At 46.4% G+C, this 18,342-nt stretch overlaps 4 protein-coding genes across 5 annotated transcripts in view; 3 read left to right on the forward strand and 1 right to left on the reverse strand.

Annotated features, from left to right (window-relative positions):
* Position 1: 1 nt before the first annotated feature.
* Positions 2-3,399, forward strand: LOC118504760 (isocitrate dehydrogenase [NADP], mitochondrial-like). Of its 2 annotated transcripts, XM_036039687.1 has the most exons (5): positions 2-346; positions 648-784; positions 1,929-2,625; positions 2,700-2,951; positions 3,030-3,399. In XM_036039687.1, exons 2-5 carry the CDS (start codon positions 679-681, stop codon positions 3,313-3,315), a joined length of 1,341 nt encoding a protein of 446 aa, XP_035895580.1. In that variant the 5' UTR covers positions 2-346; positions 648-678; the 3' UTR covers positions 3,316-3,399. The 2 variants fall into 2 exon arrangements, with proteins under 2 accessions (XP_035895580.1, XP_035895581.1); XM_036039688.1 differs by having other exon boundaries at positions 63-348; positions 648-2,625.
* Positions 3,400-3,427: 28 nt separating this feature from the next.
* Positions 3,428-5,259, reverse strand: LOC118504759 (polyadenylate-binding protein 7-like). Its single transcript, XM_036039685.1, has 4 exons — positions 4,902-5,259; positions 4,540-4,815; positions 4,182-4,472; positions 3,428-4,086 (listed from the first exon to the last, which is right to left on the reverse strand). Exons 1-4 carry the CDS (start codon positions 5,143-5,145, stop codon positions 3,551-3,553), a joined length of 1,347 nt encoding a protein of 448 aa, XP_035895578.1. The 5' UTR covers positions 5,146-5,259; the 3' UTR covers positions 3,428-3,550.
* Positions 5,260-5,499: 240 nt separating this feature from the next.
* Positions 5,500-6,629, forward strand: LOC118508279 (RNA-binding protein 34-like). The gene is made up of 3 exons (XM_036047920.1): positions 5,500-5,653; positions 5,736-6,059; positions 6,143-6,629. Exons 1-3 carry the CDS (start codon positions 5,647-5,649, stop codon positions 6,559-6,561), a joined length of 750 nt encoding a protein of 249 aa, XP_035903813.1. The 5' UTR covers positions 5,500-5,646; the 3' UTR covers positions 6,562-6,629.
* A 1,818-nt stretch (positions 6,630-8,447) lies between these two features.
* The window catches only part of LOC118508280 (serine-rich adhesin for platelets), a 43,138-nt gene continuing 33,243 nt past the window's right edge, over positions 8,448-18,342 (forward strand). The window contains exon 1 of the mRNA XM_036047921.1: positions 8,448-8,620. The gene's annotated coding sequence lies outside the window, so the exon portion shown is untranslated. The remainder of the gene's footprint in view (positions 8,621-18,342) is intronic.

Genomic DNA, 18,342 nt, shown 5'->3' on the forward strand with positions numbered 1-18,342 from the left:
TTCTCTCGCTCTTTGCCAGGGACCGCGGATGCCGGACCGGTCTCTCCGTGGGCCAGCGCACTCTGTTCGTGACATTCGTGGAAGTAACATCAGCGTTAGCGGTCGTCTACGTCTTCGCGTCCGTGTCCGCGTGTGCAGCTTCCTGTGTTTGCCGGTGGGAAACGCTCACTTATTCGACTATCTTCGCACGGAACGTTTTCCATTCACGATCACGGTTCATCTGTCTCCTTGCGCGTGTGTGTGTTTGTACTTAACTCCTTCCGGTTCCTCTGCCAGCAGCAGCAGCAGCAAACAACGAAAACAACAGCGCACGGCCGATCCGCACGTAACCACATCTCGCGTAACTGTGTGAGTATGGGTTTGTTTACATTTTGCTAGCTGTCAACCTGCAAAGGTTCCTAACCTCACCGGCTGTTTAGAAGAAAGATAAACGCCGGGCGCTAGTAGTAGTAGGCCGGTGTGCACCGGTGGTGTTCGCCTTTCTGCTTTCCCAAAAATAATACACCCATGCGCCCCTCTTATCGGATGCCGGGATGGCGCTGCGAGCTGATAATGCGAGTAACGTGACGTGACGTTGTTTTAAGCTCCCCGTCCTTTCCCGTACCAGTTCCATGGTGATGGTAATGTTTGCTCTTGTTAACTTCCAGGAATCGGTAAAGGAAAAAGCACCGAACCACCATGGCGCGTCTTCTCGCACGCTTCTGCAAGACACTTCCCGTCCAGGGTAGCTCAACCCAATCGTCGGTGCTGCCGGCCGTCTCGATGATGCCGGCGCGTGCCCGTAGTAAGTATTTACCGCCTCCGGATTCACTGTTATCTTTTGCCTCTTGTTGATCTGTTGTTTTATCGTAATTGCGCCTGCTTTTCGTGTGTGTTTGTATGAGTGTATGCGTGACAGTGTTTGCACTGCACTGCAATTGCACTCTGTTGCAGCAGGCGCCGGATCGGTTACAACAGCGATGACCATGACCTGTTTCTTTACACAACGATCACGATCGCTTGCAATTTTCCTCCGTCTGGACGGTGATCCTGTGGCACACTTTACACGTGACCACTTTTTTTCTCAAAATGTCTTGGCCAGCTATGCTTTGAGCTGCTTTGACTTGAACCGTCTTAGCTGGGCAAGTAGTTTTTTGTCCCGGGGGAACGATCTTGATCGGATCAGCGTTACATGATCTTGCTGTGTAGGAAAATGAATTTATGAAACTATACACGTGCCCCCCCCCCCCCCCCTTAACGGAACCGCTTCCCTCCATCTGCGAACCTTATGTTCCGCTTTCCCTCTCTGCTTTCGGGCCCCACGGTCGACACGGACCTTGTAAGCCGTAATATTTATTTGACTAGTTAGAAATCAAAACAGTTTCAAAGGTCGTACGGCTTGATACGGCTTGTTGATACAATCTCAATTTGATAATCGCAATCGGTAGATGATCGGCGTGTTCTGACGATGGCCGTGAATGCATCCCTCCGTGATGCATGCATCCCTTTCGCCGGGTGATGTTTTTGCATCACCGCGGGCTTAAATGCCTTATCACGGTGACCTAAATGCGCGATTTGGCCTTGGATTGGTTTGTTACTAGCGAATTAGGACTCCCCACATAACTCCGGGGGTGAATACGGTCCGGGCTTGGCTAGGCTGAAGATTCTCAGGAGCATTGGGTTTATCCGTAGCTCATTTCTTCGTAGGCTCTTATCTTATGTATCTTAGTATGAACACCTTTTACTCAGGACACTTCAATTATCAGATGTCCTTTGGAGGATTTTGAGTTAGTTTTACAACCTATGTCTCTCCAGTTATGTCTTGTCAGACACCTTCATTATCTAGTACCGGCTTGAGTAAGCATCTATTCTACGGGAGACTAGATCCCGCCGAGCTAGAACTACAGAAAACTCTTGCGAATCCGTAATCCTTTATGCTTCGTTTTTAGGCACCGACACCCGCATCCAGGCCGCAAAGCCTGTGGTCGAAATGGACGGCGACGAGATGACGCGCATCATCTGGCAGTTCATCAAGGACAAGCTCATCTTTCCCTATGTGAAGGTGGAAGCGCTCTACTACGATCTCGGCTTGCCGTACCGCGACCAGACGAACGATCAGGTAACGATCGATGCGGCACACGCGATGCTGAAGCACAACGTCGGCATCAAGTGCGCAACGATCACGCCGGACGAGCAGCGCGTGGAAGAGTTTAAGCTGAAAAAGATGTGGCTCAGCCCGAACGGCACGATCCGTAACATTCTCGGCGGTACGGTGTTCCGCGAGCCGATCATTTGCAAAAACATTCCGCGCATTGTCCCGGGCTGGACGAAACCGATCGTGATCGGGCGCCATGCGCACGGGGATCAGTACAAGGCGCAGGACTATGTGGTCCGCAAACCGGGCACGGTGAAGATGGTGTACACCGGGGAGGATGGTACGGTCGAGGAGATCCTGCTGTACAAGTACCCGTCGCCCGGTGTGGCACTGGCCATGTACAACACGGACGAGTCGATCACCGCGTTCGCGCACTCGTCGTTCCAGGTGGCGCTCAGCAAAGGTTGGCCCCTGTACCTGTCCACCAAGAACACGATCCTGAAGCGTTACGACGGCCGGTTCAAGGATATCTTCCAGGAGATTTACGAAAAGTGCGTCCGTGCGGTGGATGAACGTTCGGGAGGGAAGAATTTGAAGAAACTAACCGCTTTTGCTTCGCTTGCAGAGACTACAAGAAACAGTTTGAGGATGCGAAGATCTGGTACGAGCACCGGCTGATCGATGATATGGTAGCGCAGGCGCTCAAATCTTCGGGCGAATTCGTGTGGGCCTGCAAAAACTACGACGGAGACGTGCAGTCAGATATTGTGGCGCAAGGGTACGGTTCGCTCGGCCTCATGACATCGGTGCTGGTGTGTCCGGACGGCAAAACGCTCGAATCGGAAGCCGCTCACGGAACCGTCACGCGCCACTATCGGTAGGCGCCCTGCCCCGACCGTAACACCTGTGAATGGCCATTGTATGTGTTTGTCCCCCCTTTTTGTTTCGTTCGCAGCGAACACCAGAAGGGACGCCCCACCTCCACCAATCCGATCGCATCGATCTTCGCGTGGACCCGCGGTTTGGAGCACCGAGCCAAGCTTGACAACACACCCGACCTAGCCCGCTTTTCGCAAGCGCTCGAGAAGGCCTGCGTCGACACGGTGGAATCGGGCAAGATGACCAAGGATCTGGCACTCTGCATTCACGGTTCGCGCAACCTCAAGGACAGCATGTACCTAAACACGCAGGACTTCCTGGAAGCCATCTCGGAGCAGCTGGAGCGTACGTGGAAGAAGTAGGGAGCACGGACCGTGCGGCCGGGGACACACTTTTGTACCATATTTGAATTAAACTTTCCGAATAAAAAACGAAACCTTCCCAGAGTTTTGACAAAGTGCTTGGAAAAAGGGGTGGGAATTTAAATAAAACATTTTATTTTACACTATTCGAGGGGGCACACGCACACACACAGGCCTGTCTCTCCATCGTAGTGGTGGTGGTAGCCTGTGGGAAGAGGTTATTCTTCGATCGCGTCTACGAAGTGGCACGGTTTTCTTTCGCATTCTCGGACGAAGCCGTTTTGCTGCCCGCCTTTCCGGCATCGCCTTTCGTCAGTTCTCCGCCGGCTACCTTCTTTGCCAGCGGTTTGCGTCCGACCGGAAGCCCTTTACGAGCGATCTTACGACCGAGCTTAAGCTGATGGGTTGCTGCGTTGTTGGAAGCGGTTTTCCCGGAAGCAACCGTACCGGTTGCGGTTCCCTCGCGGTTATTACTGCTGCTGCCGCTGCTGCTGCTACCATTGCCAGGTTGGTTGGTGCTTTCCCGTCCATTCTTCCCATTACCGACCGCTTTCATCGCTTTACCACCATCCTTCGGAGCGCCGGGCAGGTCGAGCTTTTCGATCGTTATACGCCGGTTGCGGAATGTTTGCTGATTCGCCCGCTTGATCATATCGACCGGGACCGGGGGCTTGAAGCACACGTACCCGGCCCGTTGGTGCGGGATTTGATCGAGCGACACCACATCGCCAAACGGTTGAAAGAAGATTCGTAGCGCATTGTTGGACAGTTCTGTTTTGCCGGTAGAAGGAAAAAAGGGAGACAAAACGTGTTGAAACTGGTTTCTTTCAACTCCTTTAGCATCGTGCCCCCAAAAACAAACTCACCGTCCGGATTACAGTACTTTTGATAGGCCATCTGTACGGAGATATGCCGCTCCTTGAACATGCTGCGGTTGAGGCTTTTCGCTGCGGCCCGCGCCTCGGCTCGCCGCCGGAAGCGAATGTGACAGCTGACCGAGCGAAGCTGTGCGTACTCGGCATCGGTGAGCACCAGCGTTCCGTCCGGAAACTCCATCCGTATCGATCGGATCGCTCCGAACGCCTTGAAGTGTTGCCACAGCTCTTGGCGGGTCGTTGAGATCGGTATGTTTTCAACATACACACAGTTTTCGGTGCCTTTGGAAACGGTTGAGAAACGGTGAGCACAAACCTCCCCTTACGCGGGACCAACAGCAATACATACCCAGCAACGAGGGATTGACGATCGGTTTGGCAACGTAGGTGGTTTCCGTTTTAACGTCACACGCATTCTTGGCACTGTCTGGCGTATCGAACTCGATCGTGCTGCAAAGGTACGGTCCGGCCTCGAACGGGTACTGTGTCTGGCGGCCCATTATTGTCCTGCCTCCGCGGGTACGCAACTCGATCGAAAGCACCGTGCCGAAACGCTGAAACAGCTGGTAGATCTCCGATTTCTTCGTGCCACCTGGAATATTGCTCACGAAGACGCTTTTTTTCACTGCGCGGCACGAAACGGAACGCGGAAACAAAAGCTGTTAGCTGTGGGCGGGCGAAACCATCACTTCCCGGCGGTACGGTACTTACTGTGCTGTAGAAAATGTTCATCTCCCTCGCAGATTTCTCCATTGCTGAAGTAGAGCTTTTTCACACTTTCCTGCTTCACCGCGGTGGCTGGTTCTGCTTCGTACGTGAAGTAGAAGAAACGTTTCAAGCCTTTGTTTTTTATGTCCACCTTTTTCAGCATTCCCAGCACAGTTTGGCGCAGCTGCCGCTTTCGGCCAGGCACATTTTCCGCCTTCTCACCACCAGCGGAGGTGGAAGAATTCATGATAAGTCTCGTTTTTCGCTGCACTGATGAAGAATTTACGTACGCCAATAAATAGAGCCAGCCTTCTTTTCCTCTGCCGAGCGGTGCGGTGTATAGAGTTTGTTTATATCGGCATCATTGCGCTCAAGGTGCATATAGGATAGGTGTGCGCTGAGAGATGTGCCTTGTTGTTTAGGCGAATGCAACTCTTTATCTATTTACTTTAAGTTGTTTGATGATATAATGTTGAATAACTTGCTGAATGCATAGTGGTTATCAATACACAACATACAAAACGGTTGGTCGAATTATCACATAAATTCATTTTAATTATTTGATAGGGTGACCAAACTGAAGAAATCAATCAGCGCTTCATAAACCGTCGCCCCCCAAGCTGTCATTCGTGTTGTCAACAAAACCCTACGGCCGAGCTAACCGCGTGTATGCATTTTGTGGTGGTCTAGCATTATTTACTCCAGTTTAAAAAATCCGTATCAAGTTAAAGAGCGACACTGTACTGTAATGGAAGGTAAGACGAAATGGTAAAACATTGCTTACCCACCTTCTCATACCCACCAATACTCATATTGCCCTTTTGTTTGATTCCTTAGAAAAGCAAACCGAGCACACCATCTTCGTTGGAAACCTTCCGACCACGTCGAATAGAAAGACAATAAACCAGCTGTTCAGAAAGTATGGCACCATACAAACAATGCGCTTCAGGACAAACACAGGCCAAAAAGTATCGGCCAGGTATTTAAAGGCTTGTCCATCGCTCATTGCTTACGTACGCTTTTCCTCGAAGGAGGAAGTGCAACGTGCGTGCGAAATGAATGGTCAGATGGTGGGCGAAAATCGCATCCGCGTGTGTCCGCAGGATCAAAAGCAGATAGGAAAAGTTTCAACTACCGTATTTGTAGGCGGCCTACACAACAGTAAGTTCGTGTGTTGTACTGCATTGTAAAGCACTACATTTGTTGGATTGTTTTGTTTTTGTTTTCTCCCCCCAACCATTTAGACACGACGGAAAATGATCTGTACGAATTCTTCGGTAAGGTTGGCCCGATCGAGTACATCCGGTATCTGGCCGAGAAACACTTCGCGTTCGTTTGCTTCGAGAAAAGCGTTTCCGCAAAGAAAGCGTTGAAGCTGAACAACACAAAGCTGTACAAGCATGAGATTAGAATAGAGCCGATCGATGCGAAGCGCTCCAACGTGAAAACGAACAAGAAGGGTCACCTAGTACCGCGCCATAAGCCGCCAAAGGTGCAGTCGAAGGAGACGAATGATGGTGCCGAACCAAAACAGTTCCATGGCCAAGTGTCGCAGAAGAAGAGCGAAAAGAAAAGAATGAGCAAAAAATCTGGCTTTGGTTCGCTGAAGGAAAAGCGAGTGTTGAGCAAAAAGCTAAAGTCGGCGGCGCAAGCGAAAGTGTAAATTTAAATGATAAATGTAAATAAATTGAGGAATGTCATGCTCAAAAAACTATAAATACCGCTATGATACTCCCGTGGACGAATTGTCCGAAGAAGTTGTTCATATTTTGTAGCAACAACACAAAACACACTTAAGGTGCCAGACGCGAGCCATATCACCAATACACACGCGCGCTTTTGCTATCACATCGCAAACTTCAAAACCGGCACACTGCTCGGAAGGTGTGCGTTTCCTTTGTTTACGTTTTTACAGCTTGAAGCAGGCACTGAGCAGCAGTGTGCGTGTGTGTGAGCGAGAGAGATTAGATTGCAGCGAAAGTGAAACATAGATGTGGGTGCTTCCGCGAACCTGTCTCAACGAACGGACCAAGTACTAGACCGGAACCAGACCGGAACAGTGCAGCGCAGTGAGTGTGTGATCCGTGACGTCCTGTCGAAGGTTGGAAGACATACACTAAACTTAACTTATCCTGCATTCGTGTGTAGTAGCCTGCGGTGTATACCACAGTGTGTTGTCCAAAGGGTCAGTGCGTCATGGCCATGGTTAATACAGTGAAGCAAGAAAATGCTACCATCAATGGGCAAAAGCGTTGCCGTGTCGCCGTCTGGGGTTGAGTGAGTAAGCAACCCCCAGAACTCGACGTTCATCCGTGCGGAGGCGTTTCTTCGAGGACGGCTCGTGCGTGTGTGTGACTGAAATGGAGTGTACACGGAACGAGCCAGGTAGTGTCGTGTTGTCTGTGTCACCGTCGCACGGTTACCTTCGCAACCGAACCGCCGCCAACGCGTCATCACGTTCATCCACCAGTCTGCTCCACCGAACCCTTCCTATACCACCCCTAACCCCTACGTTCTCTTCGCTTTTGTCGTTGGAGAATGCATTGAAAAGGGTCATCCACAGGAGGATGTTTTGAGCGCCATGCACACACATGTGTTACAGTGCTTGCTTCCTCCGCACATTCGGGAAAGGGTAGCATGCTCTCGCTCTCTCACTCTCTTGCCCTCTCTTCCTTAAATTTCATTTTCTCTCAGCAGCTCTTGCGCACTATGGGAATATTTTGGACAAATGTAGTTGTTTTTTATCATTAATAATATTTTTTTATTAAAAAAGGGCGGCCGGGAAGTATTGCTATCATTTATAATATGGCTACTGCTTGTGGAAGTTTACGATGAATCTACCTACTCGTAGTGAAATATATTGCCAGTTGATGGCCGCCGTTCGCCTAAAACTCCAAAACAACGGCCATATAATTTTGCTTCAGTTTAAAGGCCCATGCTGATAGTTGTCTGGGATCGGCGTAGTAATTTTGTGGTACAAGCTGTTGCAACAGGTGGAAAAACAAGCTGCCCAAAGACAACTTGTCGAATTCCAATGCCCAAAATCGACCACCAAACACTTAAGCCAAGCCAAAGTAATAGATTCGCTCAGTTCGAAGCCGACGGCTCTCGCCACTCTTCCTAGAAAATGGTTGGAATTTTGACCAGAGAATGAAATTGTGTTCTAGATACTGAAATTTAAAAAAATGCCCGTCAGATGGTTAAAAAGTGGAAAAAAGGCTAGGCAAGGCAAATAATTTCAAGACTTACGATTTTATTTTCAAATTCAAACATTTCTGATTGAATCATTTACACAAGACGATGATAAAATTAATTAACATTTCAGTAATATTTACTACACTTACCTAAAATGCATAATTTGGCCGTGTAGGGTCACTTTCGTCCATCTTTTAGTACAAAACTTTCACACAATCCTTTTTCCAAGGGTTCTCTCTCACACTCTCTCTCTCAGTCTCTCTCCCTCTCCCGTTGATATTGTATGTGCATCATCGTCCGGCATCAATGGCAGCAGGCATAGAGTGGTGAGATCATCATCATCAACTCACCCCCGTGCGCAGTATTGCTGTAGGGGCGGTTTCGGTTCTACCGTTCTACGATAGTAGTTTGGGAGTTTTCAGTTCAGATTTCACATATCCATCGGCACGCAGTGTGTGCGCTCGTCGTTGCGCTTCCGGCGACGACTAGCCTACTTGTGGTGTGGTTCAAGTTTCAATACCAAAAAAGTAAGCATACACACATACACATACAAATCGAGGGTGCATTAGTTTTCGACAGTTGCTTCACAGCAATGGAAGAAATAATTTTGGTACTACAGTTTAAAGTGGTGCTGTGTGTTCGGTTCGAGTTTTTGATTGATTTTGCCACTCTCGATTGATGTCTGTGGGTGTTTCATGCTTCTGTATCGGCAAAGTTTGTTTCGTCGCGGTTCATTAGCGCTCGGTTCGATTGCGTATGGGTGTATTGTTAAGTGCAAAAAGGGCCTAGCCTGGACTGTGCGAGTCGTCGTGCTTTTGTTGGTCTCTGTGCTCCAAAAAATGATCACTGTACCCTCTGGCAGTGATCTTCAGCGAATCACTCTCAAATGTGTGTGTGTGTTTAAGCCTCGTAAATCCCGTCCCGTCGGCGGTTGTGTTATAATTCCGAAACGGTATTCCCATCCGACGGGCAATCGAAAAGAAGGCCAAAATTCGTCACTTCTTCGCTCCGTGCGCACATGGACACACAGAATCACACGATCGCTGCTACTGCTACGTATGTCCTACAGTACGTGCCCGCAAGAGCGCCAGGGACAGGAAGTGAGTGAAGAAGAGTTGCTCGTGCTAAAAATACATGCCTACGCAGCAAACAGCACCAGCAGCAGCAGCATGTAGTATGTACGGTTGCCGTCGTCTCTGTCGTGTCCGCGGTTGCTTGTGTCTTCATCTCGGCAACGTTAAACCACCTATCCGCCCACAACGGTACGGCGACGGCCGTAGGTTCCCTATCTCTTCGTTCACGGGGAAGTTTCTTTTGCTGCCGTGTGCCTCTCCTACACTAAAACGCATACGGGTTTGAACATTTGTCACCATTAAAGAAGAAGGTAAAATAAACCTTCTGTGTGAGTGTACGTGTGTGTGTGTGCGTCTGTTGGTGAGAAAGTGCGTGAGTTATTTTATTTTTGTGTTGTTATTTTTGCGGCGCCAGTCCGTGCCGTTCTTTCGACCGCTAGTATACCACTGTGCCATAAAAAAGGAAGTTCATGCACACTATCTCATCGTGTCTGTTCTGTTGCGAGTGAATTATGCTTTGTAAGTGCAACAAAGAAAAAACACACAAATATAGCATTGTTTTTTAAATGTACACGAGTTCGGGTTGATAAGAATGCACGTACGCAAATTTACGAAAATGATAATGGACTCCTTGGACGTGTGCGTTCGTCGATCGTAGTAGTCAGAGCATTTAGTGAGCAACCGAAGGTGAGAAGTGAGAACGTGAACCGAAAAGTGAACCACCGGTATTCGTGTGTGTGTTCGTGTGTGTGTGTGTTGAGAAGTGATGAATAATTTTAAACGCGCAAGAGCATGCATCTAAATGCATGGTAGTGCTTCCCTCCAAATGTGAGATTCGAACCGTTTACCTAAAGGTTTCCTGGATGTACCCCTGAATGGAACTGAATTGTATGAAAAGGAGGAAGAGAAAGACATCAGATTATAATGGTAACAGAGAATCACTTCAACTGAGAATGGAGTCGCCCGGTATTGTACTAGTTTCGAAGGAGTGTGCGTGCACCATACAGTGATCGACAAAAAAGTGTCCACTTCTCCCTTTTTTGACTATCTTGTGGAATTAAAATTTTGCTAATTAAAGATGAAAAGTGAAGACAAACATAGATTAAAATTTAATTTTGAAAAAATCACAATGACAAAAAATGTGATCACTGTCAAAATCGATCAAAGCGATCGTTTTGATCGGTTATTTTTTGAATTTTTGAAATGTTTTAACGCTCGTAAATTCGTGTTGTTATTGATGTCTCGAAGCGGAATTCGGAACGGGGTATCGTAACCCGTAAGGAAACGAACAACAGATCGTAGTCAGGGAAGCCATTAACGGTTCTGCGAGATCCAAAATTCCCTTTCAGTTACAAGTTTCTGAGCCAAGTATTCCGCTCCTCCGATCGATCGGCCGGAGTTTACTAGTGTAGTTGGTCAGCAAACTAATAATGTATAATTAATGATTATAAATCCAAACGCCTAAACATTCTACATGAAAAAAATGGTGTAGCTCTAATCAAGTTAGGCCCTTGAGAAAGGTTCTTCTTGCAGAAGGATAATAAAGTCCAAGAATTTAGTTCACTCTTTTCGGAATAAAACTTCCAAAAGGCCTATATCACTATTTCTCATCAAGAACTATTGGCAGATTTTTTATTTTTAACATTATGAATCACGCCTGAGAAGAATTAAATGCACAGAAGCTGAACAATCTGCAAAAATTTCCAAATCGCTGCAGATAATTTTATACCTAGTGTTCACATGGCAGGCCCGGGGTGCAATTGCCACCCAAAACCACCTCTCCGTAAGCAATCCTCTCAATCCAATCCAATCCTGTCAATCAATAGATCTACTCTATTGAAGGACTTTTTAACTACCACAGCTCCATAATACACAGCTGAATGTCAAGTTTCACAGCCAAGTAACAAATTTCCCCTTAACTGAATGCAAGATTCCATTATATGATTGCATCTTTCCACAACCGGATATCAATACTCCACCAAAAATAGTTCCATTATTTGGTTCGAACCCTTCGAACCACCCCCCCCCCCCCCCCTTTATTTTTGTTCATCTATTAAAGTGATTTAGTGCAGTTGAAACAATTTTAATTTTAAGTAAACAAGAGAGAACTTTATGTTGCCCATTACTGTATGGTGCTCAATGCGAAAATCAGCGACTGGCAAAGGATCTGCTGAAATTGGAAGATGTAAATAGGTTTTCCATGTGCAGAAGTTCTGCTAACGCCAGGCATTGAAGCAAAAGCCGATTAAGTTGTGCAATGAGCGGTCCCAGCATTAAGATGAAGTAAAGTACGCAACATAATTAACTTCCACCCGGAGGGGCGTGCGGTGAGCGTAATGGCTTGTCAACGATGCACTCCCGTTTCTAGCAATGCATCCGGAAAAACGGACATACGAACGGGACGGGTTTTGTGGCTGCGTTCAACCTTTCTGGATGCAGCGTGTTTAGTGAGCCGAAAAGAAGACGGAAGGGCATATCAATCTCTCCCAACAGTTTTTCCCTTCGAACACACGCGATGACGATCGAGCCTCGGTGGTGAGTGTTTTGGTGTTCGGTCTATCGGAAAGTAAGAGTGAGAAAGCGTTCGCCTCGGCGCGCTCGCGCGTGTGTGTGTGTTGGGTTGGAGAGCACGAACGCATCTCTCACAGAGCACGGGCCACCACGCTGAAGAGTGTGAAGCACGCAGCACGAATATTTCAGGAAATCGGGAAAAACCATTTTTCTCGACGTTTATTTTTGGAAAATGTTGTTCTCGGGCGCGCACCGAGTACACGAGCGCGCGAGCACGACACACCGATCGGGCCAGACACAGACCGGGTTCGGTTTGCGGGTGATTTTGGTAGTTTATTCGTGGCGTGTCACTAGGATTTGACACACGGCGGTAGGTGCTGGTAGACCGTGTGTGTTTGTGTGTCTTTTTTTCTTGTAATTCCCTTTTATTTCCACCGTCTTGATGAAATATCAAAGCCTGCCCAGTACCAGTAATTGAAATAAGGAACCGACTCGAAGCTAAAGCACACACACACACACACAACTACACAAAAACAAACGGTGAAAAAGCTATAAAAACGCCGGGAAAAATTTCACCGAAATACCGATACACGGGTGTGTGCGTGCATGTGTCTCTGTGTGCCGAGTGTTTATATAAATTGTGAAGGAAAATCCCTTTTGGGTGTCGGAAAAAAGGGCCGGGCCCACTCCCATATCGGTGTGCAAATGACGGTGTGTAACGTTTGCGTATGTGTTGGGGTGATCTGTGTATGTGTGTGTACGGCATATGTGAGTGAGCGGAACAGTGGAAAACCGTCGCGTTTTCCCGATGAACGGGTCCCAGCAAACCATCACGTACTGGTAGTGATGGAAAGCCGAAAAATCTCTCATTATACGACGTCTCGAAGAAGTGGCGAGTGCTCGAGTGAAGAAGAAAATCGGTGAAAATGAGAAAAGCGTACAGCAACAACCGCGCTGGTGGAGGAAACTGTGGCAACACGCGCGCATCGGAAGATGCATTAAAGAGGGAACGAAGGTAACAATCGGGGGGGTAGCAAGAAAACGCCAAGAGGCAGCAAAGTCTTTCGAATGAGTCTTCAAGTTTTCACACTTGGTGCTGCCGGCCCCACTATTTGTCCGTCGGATGGGAAAAGGCGTGCAACAAGCGGAGAAGGAGCAGAAGCCACCAGCAGGGAAGGTCCGGGTTTTCTGTGCTGTCTTCCCCTTTTGGCTTCTTTTCCAGCAAGTCTTGGCGCTGGGAGTGTGAAAAATCGCGTGGTTACCCTTTGATTCATGCTGGTTGGGTGGAACGTGCATGAAGGACTTCTTCAATTTTCCGCCCTGCTGGAAACTGCATCACACACATCTACGGTTTGGGGACGAAGCTCGATAAGCCGCTCGTAAAGCGGATAAATAATGAGCTGATTTAGTGTGGGTGAAGGCGAAACTGGAAGGTTGCACATAACGCCCTAAAAAAAGAAAGTAAGAAAAACAGGGCGTGTGAAGAAGTGGGTAATCAAATAATTAATTAGCATTATCAGGAAAAAAAACCCTGGAAGGGAAATTGCCATCAATTTGGGAGACTTTATCTGCTTACACCCTTGCACATGGTGTCTGCACCTGATCGATGATGGTGTGTCGTTGGGTCGCTGCTTTGATGGAGAAGGGACAACTGCTGACCCTACTGTTTTTTTTTTGGGGTTATAAGACCTCGTCCTCATGTTGTATCGGAGGGTAACGTACGGCTTAGAGAAGTGAGATGAAATGGCTCTCTAGCAGGAAATAGATCGATCAAACTCCAGGAACTTTTGTAGTCTTATCTGGAGCAAACCCAAGAGAATAAGAACAGATCCCGGGATTCTAAGTAGTGCTAAAGAAGTCTGGAGTAACTGGCAACAATTCAGAGTAGTTCGGGGTAGATTCAGAGCAGTTCGTTAAAGGGTAACTTACTATGGAGCACTCTAACTCTACTTAGGGGCTTCCTTGAATTCAAATTCCTAGTATTACAGCGCCGGGTCGTGGGCAAAATTGTGAATTTAGTCCATAACCAGTCAAAGATCTGTGTTTTTTAATTAATTCGAGATTAAATTAGTGTTAAAAACCTCTTTAGTAAGGAACTCCGGGAATTTTAAAGCACGAATGGGATAAAATCCTATAGAATTACGGTAGATCCTGTGGTTTTGTGTCATTCTACAAAAGTCTGGAGTAATTCCCAATAATTCAGAATAGATTGGAGTTGAACCACAGCAATTCCTTGAAGTGCGAAATACGCTGGAGGATTGGTGTCTGCTTCGGGATTTCTTTGAATTCGAAGTAGAGTGACCGGTCTATTACGGATTTTCCATAGTGAGTAATAATCTGTGTATTTTATTATCCTTCTTCTGTGGCACTACAACCTCGAGAGGTCTCGGCCTGCCATTTCTGGCTTTCTGTGACTTAATTTTACCCGTAAAAAAGTAGTCAGCCTTTCGTACGGGGAGGCGGTCTGGATGGGATTTGAACCCCGGCCCTGCCGTGTGAAGACCGGCGCCGCTGTCGCCTCGGCCACCGGACCGCCCCAATTATTATTATTAGTATTTTATTATCTCCTCCTATAAAATCACCGATAATAGACTTGAAATGCCAAGGTAATATAATAGTTGGCATTAACCATTAATCCTACTTTTTAAGTTCTCTCTCCCTCTCTCTTCATGGCCTAACGAAGGTGCCTGCCATTTTTGGCTTAGTAGACATAATGATACCACGTAGTTGGATAATCGGAGGAGCGGTCCGGATGGGATTTGAACCCCGGTTCTGCCGTATGAAGACCGGCTTTTAAGCTATAGTCATTTTTTTATTGGAATATAATACTTATATGCATCATGTCTAAAAGTTAATGAACGACTTAATAATACAACTGAATTCGGGATTAAACTAGTGAGACAAGTAAAGAGCCTCTCCAGCCAGAATCTATCCAGCTCCAGGAATTTTAAACCACGCATGAGATGAAGTCCTACAAAACGAGGGCAGGATCCAAGGTTTCATTTCATTCTACAGAAGTCTGGATTATTTCGTTATAATTCAGAGTAGATTGTAGTAGATCCGGAATAATTCGTTTGTGTGGGAAATGGTGCATTGATGTTTTTTTGGAAATGGTTTTGGGATTCCCTTGAACTTGCATCCCGTATTTCAATGCTGGATTGAGAGCAGAAGTTGTGAATCTATTCAGACTTCTCCGTACTGAGTAATCATCTGAGTATTTTCTGAGTTTATATACGATTCGCAGGACTAATTCTGTATCTGTGCAAGCGATCAAGGCTTTCAAGAATAAATCAGCTTCTCCTATTTTTTTTTTTTGCAAAATATTCAAGGATGTTTGACCGTAAACCCGGCAAACGGACGCAAAGGGATCTGAAAATCGATTTTTAGGCAACCCTGACCAAATTCCAAAAGGCATCTTAGATCGTCTCGTCCACCACCACTCTATCGATGGTGGCTCGCAATACAATTTCGGAAAACGGATGACGCCCTTGGGCCATATGCCCGCCCATAACGAACTCATAATTGAGTCGAAGCCATCCAACCTTTCCGGTAGCGTTTTTGGTTTGAGCGGGCGACACTATGTCCACGAGCAGCACTAAAACATTCGCTCTCGCTTCGATCGTAAACTTTTGTCGACCCGTTTCCTATCTTAAGAGATGTGCGAATGCACGACTTTTCTTTATGAAATTACCATACCAATAGCGGAGGTTTGTTGGAAGGTGGGTTGGGGCGATGTCACCGAGCATGAGTTGAATAATTTGTCGTTCGTGTAGTGCATTTTATAAATGAAATTTCCACGATTCGTCTCCCAGCATCTCTGGCCCAGGTTCCACGCTACTATCTGGCACATGCGATGACGATGGCGGCATCGTCGTAATAGCATCACAACGAACGATAAAAACTAATTAAATAAAAAGTTTTATTCGTGTAGGACAATTGACTGAGGGGAGGCAAGGATGGGCGTGGGGTTGAATGGAAGCAATGCAAGTACAATAGTTCCGGTACGATGTTGAGAGGAGGTTTAATGAACTTTGCCGAAGAGAAAAAGGAAGTCGTTTTATTAGGTGTCTCTCAGGCTTGCCCTTTTTTTTGCAACTGCAAGCAGTAATTTGATTGATTCTCGCAAGAATCTTGACGGAGTCTTCTGTCTAATGGCTAGTCGTGTCAGTCGTGTGGCATGAATGGACTCGAAGTATGACTGAGTGTTCCTCGCAAACTTTTAGATCAAAATAGAGAACAGATTTCACTAAGCACAGGGGCGTGTAAATTCTTGAACAATCTGTGTCAATTATTACACGAAGTCGTCGACCTTACGATACAACGAATCGATAGGTGGAATTGAGTTATTTAAGAACTCTTCTCCTTTAACCACCCTTCCAAAACCTCTCGCAATCGATCCGGGTGCACGGTTAATAACACAGCAACCGGGTGCATTAACACGTAAATTGTCATTAACCAGCCTCATTGTGCTGGCGACATGAATGGGACTTGATTGTACACTTTTCTTCCGCTCAGGAAAATGTGATAACCTAATTTCAACCGTTGAATGAATGAACCGTACCAGGGTTGTGCAACTGTTGAAAGCCTTGAAGCTAATTTAATTTGTTGCACACCAACTTGAGCTCAGAAATGTATCCTTTTTTTTTTTTGCTTTAGCCTTGTCCTTGGCCTTTAGTTTCTAAAGCCCTATAAGAAACTATACTGGTCAGGTTGGTCAGGGCCTTTAATTTTATCCTTTACTTACTACCTTAGCCTCGTGGTCTTACTACCCGACCGTTCTGGAGGACGCCACAGCGCCATCATTCCATTCCAGTTTGAGCCTAATACGCCCCCTGTGTCCATATGGACGGTCTGAAAGGATTTTACGGGCTGGGTCGTCCGGTGAAATACTCATGACATGACCAGTCCACCGGAGCTTGGCGAGTCTATTTCACTGAACCATGATGAGAATACCAAACAGCTCTCGTAGAACTCGTGATTCTAATGGATCCTCTGTTGTCCTTCCACACATACGGGGCTAAAAATCCTTCTGAGCATCTTCCTCACGATATTGTTGGCTTAGTAGACTTAATACAACACCACGTTGTTGGATAGTCAGTCCTCGCTTCGGTGGAACGGTCCGAATGGAGTTTGAACCCCGGTCCTGTCGTATGTCTCTTCCACCGAGCCGGTTCTTTTATCCTTTACATTTCATTAGTATAAGAGTGACATATTGGAACATATTGAGCTAATTAAATTAAGAACTTTTGAGTTCTAAAATGACCTGGTCCAGTTTTTTGTAAGACTTTTGACGTTTTGTGGCGAAAATGCTCCTAGCTCTACATACAAACATCTGACATTTAAACTGAGCTTGTGTTTGCTTGACAAGCTTATCTTGATGCTCTGCAAATGTAAACCAAATGTTTATTTTTGGAAATTTGAACTATGCAGACTTCTTATCAGTTCGAATGACCTTACGTCAGTGTTTCGGGGTAAGCTGCAAATCTGTCAAAATATATCTAAGATCAAACACTTCTGGATTACATGACCTATATAGGTTGAACTGTTGCAAACTTGCTCGAATGTTTAACAAAAGCTGGCTAAATGTTTCAGTTTTCCAAACTCAACTTTAGTTTTCCAACATCATAGACTTCATATACATTTTTTTGAAATATTCGATGGTTAACTTATGGCACTCAGAAGTGGGAGGTTATAGGGGTTTCGAGATAGATCCTGTTCTACTACTTCAACAAAAATAAAAAAGCCACAGATTCCAGTTTTTAAAATTCAAAATCATGGTTTAAAAAAAACACCTATTACAGCAAACAGGGATAAAATTTTATAGTAAAATTATTATGACAATATTGAAGCTATTTAAACACATGATTTTGTAAACCACAAATTATCATGTGAAAGTTTATGCACCCCTGGACATGGCTGGTGCAAACTATCGCTACCGATAGAAGTGTTTGTCACTTTCATCCCGGCCGGAACCCATTCTTCCTTATTCTTCCTCCGAACAACGGCACGAGGTCGACGAAGAAATCCCACCACTTGACTGTGTTTGTAGATCTTTCATCATGTACTCGAATCCATGCGTCAGGATACTGCACCCAGCCGTGCCATTCGTGCCATATCGGTGAACTCAGGCCAGCGGTGTGTGTGTGTGTGTGTGTGTGTGTGAGAAAGGGTATCCCTTGAGCCAATATCGTTCGTTCGGTTGAGCAGTGCAGCACTCCCTAATGTATACTTCCCTTGATTGTCCACGGCTCGCTGCACTATGCACTCCTGCTGTGCTCGGCGGTGTCTCCGATCCCAACCGGCTCAATTCAGCTCCTTTTCGCATTTGTGAAAAAGCAATTTTCCACGCCCGGAACAAAACGAACCCGAGGTGACCTTTGCCGTTTGGAATGGGAAAAGAAGAAAAACCCGGAAGCTCTGTGCCTTCAGTTTTGCTTCGGTTAAACGTAAGCTTACGATAAGCGCAACTCGTCTGAAGTTGATGGAAGAAAGATTATCTGGAGAAGAGAGTTGAGAATTGTGGAGACAAACTTTCTCGTGGGAAATTTGATTATTTGTGGGGGGGGGGGGGGGGGGGGCTTGTCAAATATTCAATTTCAGTCTGCAATCTAGAGATCTAGAGTTTGCTAGGGAGAATTTATTTATTTTTTAAAGAAATCGTATGG

Source organism: Anopheles stephensi, chromosome 2 (genome assembly GCF_013141755.1).
Source record: "Anopheles stephensi strain Indian chromosome 2, UCI_ANSTEP_V1.0, whole genome shotgun sequence".
In the NCBI taxonomy this organism is placed as follows: domain Eukaryota; kingdom Metazoa; phylum Arthropoda; class Insecta; order Diptera; family Culicidae; genus Anopheles; species Anopheles stephensi.